Here is a 14,730-nt window from a genome sequence, read left to right on the forward strand (position 1 = left end):
ATTACTTTCTTCGTGTTATGAAAAAAATCTGTATCTGCCTATTATTCATTTTGCTTTTGTATATGGCAAATTTTGAACTTGTTTCTCTTCTTCCCTCTCTCTCTCTCTGTTTTTGTGTCTGTATAAACGTTATATTTTCTGGCCAAAACTTTTTAATTTAATGATTTAATTTCGAATGCAAGCTTGTGATTTACGATATTCATAAAAACATGGACTAAGTAGATGCCTCTTTTGCTGTTGAAAATTGGCGTTTGCTTTGTCAAAGCTTAAATCGGAACTAAAATTTTTAGAGCAAGTTACATATTTCATGTCTCGTTTCTAGCCGTGCACGGCTCAGTCAATTACTTCTCAGTACTTTCAACGGCTTTTAAAGGATTTATTGTACGTTATTTTTCATGGCTCGCGCAGCTCTTCGTTGTTTCTAAGCAACTTTCTTTTGCCATGACCTCCGTTTCCTTTTCATGCAGAGGAGATGATATATTGAAGATAGAGATTATCGTCGAGCGTAATGCACAACACGGAATAATTTGATGTTATAGCGATTATACTCTCATTGGAAAATATACCAATGAATAGATGACATTTGAATATATAGGTATGGAATAAAAGCAAGACAAACGAAGCAGGACGCAGGCGTCGAAGTGAAGATGAAAAAAGAGAGGATTTTGATTTTTTTCATTGAAAAAAGAAAGAATTATGAGGAACTGCAAGCCGGCGAGCGCGATAAGATAGCTTATGCGATGTCGATGAAGAAAAGAGTATCTGCATCGATGCTCCCGAAGAGCAACAAAGCGAATTGCAGCTCAACGAGGCTGCGTTGCTGCCGTTGCTGCTTTTGTCAAAGTAACGTGTGCGCAAGGGTTCGAATATTCCCCTGATGATATAAATTTAGTACCCGAGTAGAGCATGTATGTGTGTGTGTGTGTGTGTGTGTGTGTGTGTGTGTGTGTGTGTGTTTGTGTATGTGTAGGTCGGTGTGTTGGTGTACTGCGAAGTTCATAGCTTCTCTCTTCGTCACTGAATATATATACACGCATTCACGTTCGATTAGCATTATCGACTGCAATATACGTGCGCTGCGCTCATACACGTGTGCCATAATAGTAGCAGTACGCGTACGTGGCGCTCTTGTTAAAAGACGGCTTTTCTCCTTTGCCGGGGTCCTCTTTATCTCTCTCTGTCTCTCTCTTTCTCTCTCGTACTATTGAATAAAGATTTACTCGCTTGTGCTGGCATTAGTGCCTGCGCTTCATTAACTACTGACATTGTTTGGGATCGCAGAAAAAAATAAAAGAACTTCGTTAGAGCATTCCCCCGAAGCCGGGAGCTTTAAGTAAATAATCGATAAATAAGTGTAACAAAACTCTGCTTTACTATACGCGAAATCCGCTGCAGTCTCCCTCTTTCTACATGTATGTAACAGCGGTGCACTTTGTTCCCCGTTCTCTAGCGCAAAAAATTGATTTGTCGAAGGAAAAAACAAGCAAGACGAACGAGAGAACCGATGATGCGCGCAGTTAGAAAAGCTGAAACTTTGGCCAGGAGGGGAGCATTGTTTACGCGAATACACTGGGCAAGGGTATTTTGGTATTCAGAGCTTTAATGTAACCGTTGGCCTGAGACAGTTCGCGCACAATAAGTTTCTCCCCGTTAATAGATTTTTCTTGCCGCGTCCCAAAGTTCCAAGCGAAGGAGAGAAAGAGAGAGAGAGAGAAACTTACATCTCACTCGAGCTGCTTCTGCAGTCTCGATTCGAGCTCCGAGTTGTATGTATATATATATTCCTGCTGGTATCTTTTTATTTTTCTTCTTCTTTTCCTTTTCTCGCACCATCTCTGTTTCTTACCCTTGTTATTTTTCCTTTTTTCTTTCGGCGTTTGCGTTCAATCTTATAGATTGAATGGTGTTCTGGCCTACTTTCTTTCAAATTAATTATGAAAAGCTCGGTAAGGGAAATCTTGCAAGTTTTTTTTTATTTGGTTTTTTTCATCTCGAAAAACATTTCGTAGGCCGCATAACTTCTTCCAATGTACATTTTTATTAAATATATCTTTGACTAAAAAATATATAAAGAAGCAAGAACTTTGTGCAGTTAATTAATGTTTATTTTTACCACAATTAGCAATGAATGGATGATACTTCAAATTTTTTTTAATGGAGTTTTTTTTTAATAAAACGTGCACGCATTTGAGCAATTCGCAACCGTTCAAAATGTTGCCATCGATCATTACGGTTAAAAAACACGCGATGACGATAACTTTATTAAATAGTAAGAACGAAAAGCTTTTTGTTGTAATGCGCATTGATTTGATAAAAAGTCGATCGATGCGAACAAGAGTCAAGATAAACAAAGCTAATGATTCAATAAATTTGACTCTTTGACTGTGCCAAAAGCGAAAAATATACGTACACATATATGCTCGTCTGATAATTCAACTGGCCTAGCTTAAAAACTGGCAAACGCTCCGGCGGCGTACGCGACAATTCTAAACGACGTGATAAAATGCGATTGCAAGCTCCAATGAAATTAGCAGTTTAACGAATTAACGCGAACAACAGCTCGCGCGTTTTTGCCTCCCGTATATGCACGGCTCGTGTGTACGTATCATACTATACAGTAATCGAGGGAATAAGAGAACTTGCACGAGGATAAAAAGAGAGAGCAGAAATAGCTCGGCTATACCGCATATATACAGTTTTTGGGATACACACACACACACACACACACTCGAGTGCATAGAGAATTTACTCTTTCAGCTGATATTTGCTTGCCAATTGAAATACGAGAATCACGCGCGCTAGAGCCGGCCTCGTGAGTGCGCGCGTTTCCGCCCTTTTCCGCAGCCGCCGCGAGCCAAGCCTATACGCGCGCACAGCTCGCATATTTTGGTTTTATCGGCTTTGCCTGGCCTCGGCCCGTATACGTATAGAATCTCCGTATGCATGACTCCTCCGTGTATACCTATAACTCTCGCATGTATACGAGCTTGCCGCGTGTGCGTACATATATATGCGTGCGCGTATGTGTGGGTGCCCACTGCAAACTCTGCGCTATACAATCCATCCTAATTGCGCCTGTATACACTTGGTGCCGTGTACGCTACGCACAACGGCCCAGCTATATGTGCGAATAGGTGTGTTGACTGCGAGATTCACTTTTTTCGCCCGAGCACATCTGCTATTAGCGGTAGTGAATAAATTGTAGGCCACACGTTGTTTGATGACAATTACCCTGACAGCCTGCGTCCGAACAATCAACAATAAAAGCTCGGTGACATCAATTTATGGCTCAATAGCTGAGCTCGGGGTGTACCTTACCCATCATCGGATCTTGAATTAAGCTTTCTCTTTCTCTCTCTCTCTCTCTCTCTCTCTCTCTCTCTCTATCCCCCTTCTAAGCTATGCATTCTTGATTTCAAGTCAAATCTAATCAAATTTGATACAGAGCTCTGTGAAAGCTTCGTTTTAGAAGCATCCGAGTCGTTATAGGATCGGATGAGAGTACAGTGCTGTTGAGTAAAAAAAAATCGAGCGATAAAAAGCATAGAAAAAAAAAGGGCTAGCTCGCAGAGTGTAGGAGCGTTGAAAGAGTAAAGAGATCAATGAATTTTGTAAGGATTGATGTACGGATCTTAAAAGGATTTCACGAGTTACTATCGTTTTGTTTGACAAACGAACGGCTACTGTGTGCACGTGTATTCTACATAGGTATATACAAACCAGCAGTGGCCGAGAGAAAATTTGTGAAGCTTTCACAGTGAGGGAGAGAGATGAATAAGACGAAGCGGCAAAGATACTGCTATTCTGAAATTCTATAGCTTTCCGACGAGTCAGAGAATGAGAGAGGAGGACGACAGGGCGCGAATGCAGGTCGATAGAGAATTCACTGCTCTACTGGCACAGCCTCCGTCGCCGACGCCACTGCCTTTGCTCGATGAATGGAAGATTCATGCCAATGTACGTAGCAGCTCTCCGGCCCTATATATACCTGCTGTAAGCAGATCTATATAGATACGTATTATGGGATATATGTACACGTGGGTCTCTCGCAACTGATTTGGGATGTGCACTGCGGCCGTCTGCTCACCTATACTTCATCATGAGAGGCCTGTAACGAGCCATGCTAATATAGCTTCGCCTTGAACACTGGCCTTTCTCTCTCTCTCTCTCTCTCTCTCTCTCTCTCTCTCTCTCTTACTCACCTCCCAGTGATCTATTCATGTGATCGCGTGCATATACAGGCGCTGCAGAGAGGTGATTTATTGAATAATGATACAAACAATATTATACTTTCACGAAGAGCTTGATTACTGGCGATTATATCCGATAAAAATATTTCGATTATCTGCAATGGATTGCAATTAACGGGCCTCGTATTGCAATTATTTAGTAGCGCAGTAATACATAGAAGAGCTTTCGATGAAGCGCACTCGTGCGTATCATTGGATTCGAATGCAAATCAAAAGTTTACAAAATTTCAATGAATTGTAGAGAAGTGAGGCATACACGTGTTTCAAATGCGCTTACTTCAAAACATATTGATCAAATTTTTTACTCGTATCTCGAATTGTTTTCTAATCCACAAATTCTTCATTAATTAATTAATTTATTTTTCATTCTGAAGTTTCACTGATTCAACCGGTTTAACGTAATTTTTAACCAACTTAGATTTATATACTCCCAAAGCATTTAAGAAAATCAAATTCAAGTCAAGCTATAAACATGTATCTTTTTTTCCCGAAATTACCTGGGGAATTGTTAGTGGAAAAACATAAGTCAAAACAAAAACTTATCGGGTAACGCCACTCTTTTATTTTCAAAATATTGATTTTTCCGTTAAAAAGCTCTAATTGGATATTAAGAATGATGTCCAAGTGGTTTTTATAGGGAGGAAACAAAGGGCTTTTTACATTTTATCGTGTAAATTTAAATCACAAAAAAAACATCAACGCTTTTATTTCAAATCATTTTTCGAACGTAACTGCAAGAAATCTTGGTAAATATTAAATGGATGGAGTTAAAAATTACGTTGGGAATTACATAGTTCGTTGCTACCATTATCATGACTTAAAAGGCAATATCTGTCTTAATTTTTGGCAAAAATTTTTCGTGGGGAAACCGCAATTTTCACAATTTCGATTATTAAATTAAAATCTTCCGTACTTTCCAATAAACAAGTTACAGTTAGTCAAAAAATAGCTTATTTTGATTTTTATGAAATATTTTTTGGGCAAAATTAATTAAATATTTGTTGAAGTATTTCAAGACGTGTACGATTAAAGTATACTAAAAATTCTTAAAGGCTCAAATTAAAAGATCTATAGAGTAGCTTTCATTAAAATTTCAAATTTTAGCTTTTTTCAGAAATCTTAGCTTGCTATTACTCTTTAATAGTGTGATCTAGAAACTACTGCAATACACATATACACTGAGTGCCTGTCAATTGTCTTTAAGTGTACAAGTGTGTTCTCGTGTTCGATAACACATACGTTTCCCTTAACATTGCATATTAAGGGGAGGAGGGGGGGGGGGCTACAGAGCAAACGCGTTGTATGTTTACACGGTTGAACTGTACTGCAAGCTTTATCGGACAATGTGCAGCTCTTCTAGCCTACAGCATAGCGCCACAAACTTCTCTCATTGTTTTATTACGATTCCGCAGCTATCAGTTTTGCTGTTTTACATTTTACATTACTACAGACAAGGTAATTTCAAGCGCCAGTGAGTTTCTTGCTACAATATTATAAACATCCGCATTCGTGAAATACAGTGGAACCTCTCTAAATTCTGAATCAACTTGCTGCGACATCTCGTAAATAAATTTTTGAACTTCCCAGGTCCAAGTGGGCAACTAACTTATTATTTTAATAATAAGGTTAATCTTCTTAGTAGATTAATAATCGATATTTTATATTCCTTATTTTAATTCGCTAAAGTATAGCAAAATCTCAACCGAAAAAAAGAGTTTTTGCAATGAATAAAATAAATAAATGAATAAATAATTGATAGTGCAGAGAGAAAAAAACAATTCATAAAGCAAATAGCAGAAGATTATGGTGTCTCGGTTAATACTCTTTCCACCATTTTTTTTATAGATATTGCAAGAAAAGTTCAGTGCAAAACAAACAAATTATCAAACTTACAGGTTATATTCAACGATGATAATATTTTGAGTATTTTTTAAATACTTTTTAGAAGATTTTTTTTAAATCTCCTAATGAATCATTTTTTCTTGAACTCTTAATATACTATCAATTTCAAATCGTTTCCCTTGAGTTTCGTTATAGAGAGGTTCCACTGCATTTTATGTTGCTCTATACTGTATCTGATCGTTTTCTTGTTCTTTAGTTCTTATAAAATTTGTTTATATTCATGATAGAATGTAATTAACGCGTTGGATCTTGTAAATAAATATTTTATGCTGGAAATTATAAAAAAAGATTTTATTTATGAAGTATTCGTGATTATAATTATTGTAGTATTTGGTTTATGAAATGCGTCACATATTACAAAATTGAATGAACTCTAAACGAACGAATTATGGTTGGCTTTTCATCAATTTGACTTGAATAAATGTACAGTATGAAAAAATTATAGCCTAGATGAAACTTTTATTCAGTAAAATAATAATATTCCATTCAAGATTATTATTTTTTGTTAAAATAACGATTGAAAAAAATCGAATCTTTACGTTTGATTACCGACGCAATTATGCTGCAATTGGATAGAATCTCATCCATTCGCCATCGTCAAATAATTATTGTATATACAAAATAATCAACAGCTTAAATGATTAGTACTGATATAAATCAGAATCTCTAGGCAGCCGAGCTGCAAGCTAGCTGTGATATTACATCTTATAGCTCAAATGCGATATAGAAAGCGAGAGTAGTTGTATAGTAAGTTTCTTCCATTCTCCGAGTTAAAGAGTAGCGGAATCTCTCTTCTATATGTCAACGCTTCAACGAATCGGCAATCTCTCTTCTTTTTTATCCGACTGAATTATCCAGCGCGTGTCATTGCCGTTGCTGTGGCAATTCTGATTATTGTCGTCGATCTTCGTCGTATGACTCCTCGACGGGTACGTAGGCCGAAGCCTCTGGCAAATGATGACGGCCGGCGGCAGCGGCGGCGACGACCTCCTCCGGGTAGCCGTAGTGGTCGGTCTTGCCGTGCATCTGCACTATAGCTCGGAAGCCGTGCTTGTCGGCGCGATAGCTCACCACGCGCATGCCACCGTCGGGTTCCGCCACGCTGTACTCGCCCGATACGCTACTACCTGCAATATATCATCGCCAACATTATCATAAAGCGTATCGCTCACCAGCACCAAAGAGAGAGAGAGAGAGAGAGAGAGGAGGGAGGGGGAGAGGGAAGAAGCAAGATTAAATCATGTATACTTGGCAGATATTCTTTTACTTTCTCCACTCAACGCGCCGAGCGCGAGATCGAGACGCGATACGCGCGTAATGTGCAGCATTAGATGTAAGTTAACCTCGCCGCATATTGCAGAAGCATCGCGTGTAAATTGGATTTGCTTAAAGACACGCGTAATGATCGCAATTGAGACGAGCGGAATAGCAGTTGTGCTCACGACCATACAAGAGCGAGAGAGAGAGAAAGAGGAGGAAAAAGAAAAAACTTCTTCACTTCCGATGCTAACTGAATTCTTTTTCCGCGTTCTACTGGATCCGAGAATACGCTGTTAGAGCGTTAAATGCATAAAACAGTATAGCAGAAGCCTGAATGTGGTATGCTCGAGATGAGCAGTCAAATGTAACTGTTTAATAATTAGGTTTATTTCATCAACATCTCTTCCGGAAGTTAGATTGCATAAAATGACTCGATAGCTTGCGCGCTTGTATAGGCAGCTAGCTTTTAATACATTTAAACGTCAGAATGATTCCGACACAAAGCGATTGTTAAAATGAATTCGATTACACTTTTTGATTTAAGATGAAATTTTTATACTCTTCTACGACAAAATGTAAAATTAATAATAGTTGTGATTAATGAGCTATGAAAATTCATAGAACCAAGCTGTACACGCGTAAAACATTTCACGTCTTAGAATGCTTGCAAGTTTTCTCTTTTAACAAATTATTTTTTAACGTCGAAATTGCAATGCTCGCAAGGAATCTCAACGATTGGAAAGAGAGTAAGCGCGAAAGTCAATAAACATATGCGTGATGGACATTTACGACGATCAGCTGCAAGATTATCACTCACCGTCCCGAGACTCTTTTTGGCTATGAAAGTCGCCGGTATGATGATCCTCTACGCCGTATGAAAATTGATACTTCGGTGCTGCCATGTAGTCCATTGCGTACTCGCCGTGATGTTGCTGCTGCGCATCGGCGTGACGATAATCTTTGTCTTGATGGTTACTTTCCAGGTGATTGTGTCCGTCGTTATCAACTAATTGTTGGTGAAGACGATGGAGATCTACGTACGGCACTTTCACTTCGTATTCCGGACCCTCAACAGGTCCGTGAAATTGCATATAAGAACTTGGGACTGAAGCCTCGTGATGCTGGTACAAGTGTTTTTTTGCAAATTGTTCATCAGCTTTTCCCCCGGGGATGACTCCAGCTGAGATAGCATTGAATACTAGTAGGCTCACGCCAAGAATGTTTCTAATAAACTGCGAGTATAATTGTGAATTTAATATAATCATTTCATTTTTTGTTAATTTGTAATATTATTTTTTATTAACAAACGTTTGGTTAGGGATAAGTTGAGATTAATTTTTGATCATTCTTTTACTAAAAAAAAAAAAATTTATTGTTATTTTAATAAAAATGATCTTAATTTTCATAAATGCATACAGAAGTATGTAAATTCATTTGTATTTTGTGAAATTTTTATTCAAAATTTTCATTTATAAGTCTGCAATAAAATCTACTTTTTACAGAATCATCTGTCATCAAAAATCCAAAATAACATTATTAATTTATTAATTTTTTTTACAATTGACGTTGAATTTTTTATTTATATTGAGTTATCGAATTTTGGCATAATTTTTAAATTGAGGAACCGGCAAAATTGAGTCTGGATAATTGAAAATATATCTTTATCGGTAAAATTGTTTTAAACTCTCGCTCGAAGTATAAATAAAAAGAATTAATAAAAAGTATGTAAAATTCAATTCAATTTTTAAACTCTACACTGATAGCTCTTAGAAATAAAAACTGCTTTGAAAATGATGAACGATTTCACTAAGCTTATTCACTTGAAAAATAATCACAGTACCTTTGGTATCATTGCAACAATATGTTGGAACTAAAGTTAAAAAGTAACTGCAACTTTCTATCAATGGGGAAAGACTTTTATACTACAATCCATCTCCCATATGCGTGCGCGTTTCCTGCATACAGATTCACTGAGGCGGCTGGCACATAGCACGCTCTTGAAGTTGTCCATCCTCCGCACCGCGCGAGCTGTACAACGGAGGGGCACAAACACGTGCTTTCTTCGAGTCCGTTACTTAGCCCCACCTTTATGGCTTTAGCCGAGCTAGCTATATTGTTGTTTTGCGCAACAAAAGAATTTTTAGTCATTAATCATAATTTTCCACCCGGAAAAATATCGTATTAATAGCACTGAAGCGTACATCATCAATTTGATTTAAGTCTTGGCTGGGAAAGCACATTTTTTATTTATTCAAAATTTATTAGACTAATTTTGCTTCAAAATGTATACATGTATGTATGATAGTTGCCTAACGCTGAAAAGAAGTCGCAAAAATTTGTTGAAATTCATTAGCTGAGGTTGCGACTTTTTGCTTATGCAAGCATTTCAGATTCAAGAATTCATTTCTTGAAAAATTCAGTTATTTTTTCGTATGTACGCAGAGGGGGATGAGTTTTCGGAGTAGTTTAACTGAAAAATTCCACGCATAGGAAGTGGGGAAGCTGACAAAGAAAATAAATCAGCAAGTAGACGAAAAATTTAAACTGCTTACTCGAGTTCGTCGGTGACAAATTCTAAATTCTTTTTCGCTAATGCGTCACAAGGGCATGTTATTTTTTTTTATCCAAATCCTCGAGTGTAGCTCTTTTCTTTTTTAACCCCTCCGCCTCTATCTCTATTTTTTCCGTTTACGTATACGTATAATATATAGCGTACGCATAGGAAAACTAAGGTATTACCATCGCTGCTGTAGTGCGAGGACGAGGACACGACAACGACGACGTTCAAGTGCAAATTGTTCCCACCTCTCGAAGTGGGTCAAGCTATAGCTGTAGCTCGGAGCTGTGTAAAACATTGCACAGGCTCCCTGCAATGTTGAGCTGGGGCTATCAACGCTTAAACGAATTCCCGACGGAATCATGAGAGGGTGCGGGCGCGAGAGAAAATAAAGGCTTCCGTTACCTCGCCGCATCGCGCACAGCACAGCAGTACCAGTGGCCAGTGCTCGGGGTTTTCATTTCTCTGGCTTCGATCGAGCTTAACTAACTGAGCTATACTATTTTTTTTCTCCTTTTTGTCCTCGATGCCGCGTCAACGCGCGACTACTACAGCGCCAGGTCGAGTTGGCTAGAATTGCTTTTTAATTTGGACTCATTTGATTTACATAAAATTAATCGAACGAGTAGCGAGCTCTGGAAATTCATTTTACTGCTACTCACAGAAACTAAAACATTACATGATGGTTGCTTACACTGATGTAAATTGAAATTAATTGAAATATCTATTTCAAGTTTTCAACGGTTACATTGCACGTTTTGCTCGAGGGTTCAAATAGCTTCTTCGAAATGTAAAAATTATCTATGTTGTTATTATCAAAAGTGAACTTGGTAAAACCTATCATAGTAATACAATCTTTTAAAAAAATACGTACCAACTTCTCATATAATCTTTTGTAAATAAACTATTCTTTAGAAACGCGACTACATTGTACTTTTTTGTTCGGTTCTGCAAAAGGATTGAGTATGATGTTAAATGCTTTCAGTTTTAGCAAAAAAGATGATCTATTTATAACGAAATTAGAATCGGACTTGCAAAGAAAAGGTTACAGAAATAAAGTTCATTCGCGTTAAATATGAATTGGTTATTCCGTAGAATAATGAGTTTGAAATTGCACGATAGCAATTGCAGTATTTTGATATCTATGAAGTTAAGTCTCTCGTAAAGCAGCAAATTATCATATATTTAAAATCTACTTCATCGCTCGAAATGTAAATATCTAGGCGATAAACGAGCATGAAAAAAGCTAGTATTTTTCCAACTAGTTGCTGTAATCCGGCAGTAAACGTACATACACGCACGCGAAAAAACGACTTGAAATTTAAAGGTGCACGCGAAAAATATTTTGCTTCTCTTTCCATAGGGCGCCGCATTGGGGCAACTAACAAAGCCGATTAGAGTGTCAGACTTCTTCACCTTTTCGCGTGACAATTTTTTCTTTTTTTTTGTCACCAGCAGCAAATGTCGCCACACCAAACTAGGTTACAAACATGCATATCTGTGAGTTACATTAATGTCTTTCTCGTCTCTCTCGACATGGCTGAAATATGATGAATGGTTGAGTAAGTACATGTGTCGGGCGTACAGTGTGAGATTTTTCAGTGCGATGCAGACTTTTCATCGTAAGCCTCTTATCATCCCAAATTTTCTACGCGCATTACATTTTAAGCGCGTTATTATTTTTGAATTTCCTCGTTATACTATTGTCAGCGCTAATTTTCAAAATTAAATGAATAATATATAGACATTTTCATTGTTATCAGTAAAAATAATTCGACCAATCAATCATACCTCGGTACTGAAACATTCATATATTTTAACCGATACTGCGACGCGCATATATTAGGTGAGTTGTTTCATCGCTGCACGTTGGCGCATATAAAAAAGTCCCTTTCCTCCCTCAATGTAGTATAAGTCGCGAAAGTCTCGTTGTTCGTCGAGTCAACCTGAAAGAGAAAAATAGAGAGAATCAGTAGAGCGGCGATGCACATGCATTATGTAGAAGGATAAGAAGTATATATACCAAGAGTATATATATAGCACACGTACGTACGTGTGCTAGAAAAGAGAAGTGTGAAAACGGAATCGTTGTCGCGCTCGCGCGATAAGTTTCTTTTGCCGGGGCTTTTTTTCATTCTCTTTTTCGCGACAAGAATCTTCATGCATTTAATTAAAAATCTAGTTTTTTGCCGGCGTGTTGGCGGAAATGAAATGCAACCGTTGGAATATACCTCCAATTATTACTTACCAACATGCTAGTACAATAAAGCCTAGTGGCGGAAATTTCGAAGTACGAGACTCGTACGTACAAAAGATACTCGGAATATGCTGCTGAATTAATACTCGCGCTAATGCAGGAAAAAAGCATTTGGAAAGTGCAATTCTTGATCGAAACGCAGTTAATGGCAGTTAAAATATTGAATGCATCTCAAATTAATGCAGCGTCCTCGTAACTGCAGGTTCATATAATAGAGTTACGCGCATAACATGATGTATACCGATTCATAAAAAAAAAACTCTATTAAAACCGCTACTTTGTGCGTTACTTGAAGATATCCAATGGATTAGTTTAATTGAAATAATGATAATCCTTATAAGTTTCGTGTCCAGTGTACTGTAAATGAGATCTTTCGTTATTATTTTGATAAAATACTCGAAAACCCAGAGGGGCTCTCTTGGGGGCTTCATTAATACTTTAATGTTTCATTATTAAATTTCGCAAAAGCATGGACGAGTTATAAAATTTAGCCGCGCCACCGTGATAAATGCCACGGCTAGGGCGCGCGCCGGGAAAAAATGAGAATGATAAAAACTTGCAAGCTCTTCATCATTTTTAATGCCGAATGACTGTATAATTTTATAGCAGGTGCCATATAATTTTATAGTAGATATAGCGAGAATACTGCAACGTGGATGAGCCTATGTTGCTACGCTGGCGCGCGTACTAAAGCCGCTGCTACGTGCCTTGGAAATCGCTTGCTTGAAAGCATCGCGCTTCTGCTGCTACCACTGCTTTTGCTCGCGCGTATAGACCAAAGAATATATATATATTGATAAACCCACATGTAGAACGTGCACAATGTATATATTTATATAAGATCTATACATACGTACGCTATAAGCGCAATCAAAGTACGAAGCCATTTGCACATTTGGCACGTCTTTCTCTCCGTCTCTCTCTCTCTCTTCTCTTCCTCTGGAGCTAGCGAGAAGATGTCGCACGTATAAGTGGCTAGAATCGGAAAAGCAGAAGAGAGCGAGAGTTGAGCTTGCGAGCGAAGCTAGGCAAAAGGGAGATACGTCGCACATGTATGTGGCTGGGTATAGCTAATATACAAGGTGAATTTGCGCGTGTGCATAGCCGCTTCTGTTGCCGCTGCTACTACTAATGCTATACTGGGGCAAAGAGAACCCGAGTCTGGCGCAATAGAGCAGAGTAGACTTGCAGAGAGATTAGGATGTCTCAAGTAAAGTCCAAACCTTACCCGCAGCTTGTCATGTCTTGTCAGTTCAACTACAGAGCGAGAGAGCTGGTTGAAATACTGGATCTATATGTGCAGTATATAATATACGCGCAGAGTAGTCTCAGGATCCTTTCAGTAGAAATGTACGCATACAACTTCCATGCTGTACAATACTATGTATACACACTCATGCTTGCACTCATATACATATACATTTACTCGCGCACGTAGAAGCTTTCAGTGAGAGGCTTTAACGTCGAATTATTTCAATGTCACGTACCTGTTGATATGGATAACTATTATCAGTCCGTATTAGTTATCGATCTAAATTACTATATAAATGTGTCAATTAGTAATTGCACGTAATTATCCTGATTTTATGAGTAATTAGTTCGTCTATACTTGAGTTCAATTTTTAGTAAATTAATGCAATCGGCTCAAGTTTCGCTTATTCTTTTTTTAAGAAAACGACACCTGTTAAAAATATTAGTAGTAATGGCCCACTAAAAATACGATTTTATGTGCTCAGTCATCTTGCTTGAAGGTGAGAAATGAATATATGCATTATTTCCGTTGGTTATACGCAACTGCCCCATCGTTTAATAATTGTCAGTGCACGCCGCTGATACCCGACGATTGACCTTGTCTAACCGAACTCTGATCAAATTGACTCCTTTTTCTACTATCTGAATATTCACCCCTCGGGATGTACACTGTATATGGATGCACGTATACAATTTTAAATTATGCACCGGGTAAATATTGATACAATGTACCCAATATTTACCTTCCCCTTTTGTACTGAAATATCATTAAATGAAAAATCGATAGACAATTATCACCGTAGCCTTTGCACGCATTCGAGAGAAATTATTGACTGATGAATTACGCACGTACGACTTTACGAAGTATAAATTCGAATTTCGTCGAATACATAAAAAGCAGGATTGTTACCTCGATTCCTACGGTTTCTCCGTTTCCCTCGGATTCGTGTCTGTGTGTGTTCCAACCGAAATTTACGCAATTATTATTTTAATGTCAAAAAAGCAATTACGTTTACACATTGCGCGCATGCATAGGAAAATTCACGTATAAAGCCTAAATTATCTTACAGGAAGGTAGAAAGCGTGTGGGCGACGCTGAGTAGTAGCGGGCGAGACAGAGACGGAGAAAGGAGTTTTGATGGCAATTTTGATAGATTGCGGTTGTAGTTTGGTGTCTGCCTAAAGCATGACACCATATCACGCGAACGACTCAAAGCACTGCATGTTCAGCGGGGCACGAGATATTGTCTGCC

The 14,730-nt window shown here is 38.1% G+C and overlaps 1 protein-coding gene across 1 annotated transcript in view; it reads right to left on the reverse strand.

Annotated features, from left to right (window-relative positions):
* Nucleotides 1-7,043: 7,043 nt before the first annotated feature.
* The window catches only part of LOC106655899, a 42,945-nt gene continuing 35,258 nt past the window's right edge, over nucleotides 7,044-14,730 (reverse strand). The window contains exons 2-3 of the mRNA XM_014376498.1: nucleotides 8,230-8,644; nucleotides 7,044-7,279 (exon numbers count right to left, since the gene is read on the reverse strand). Of these exons, the coding sequence (XP_014231984.1) occupies nucleotides 7,044-7,279; nucleotides 8,230-8,644 (651 nt within the window). The remainder of the gene's footprint in view (nucleotides 7,280-8,229; nucleotides 8,645-14,730) is intronic.

This window comes from Trichogramma pretiosum, unplaced genomic scaffold, assembly GCF_000599845.2.
Source record: "Trichogramma pretiosum strain Unisexual culture from Peru unplaced genomic scaffold, Tpre_2.0 scaffold63, whole genome shotgun sequence".
NCBI classification, from domain to species: Eukaryota; Metazoa; Arthropoda; class Insecta; order Hymenoptera; family Trichogrammatidae; genus Trichogramma; species Trichogramma pretiosum.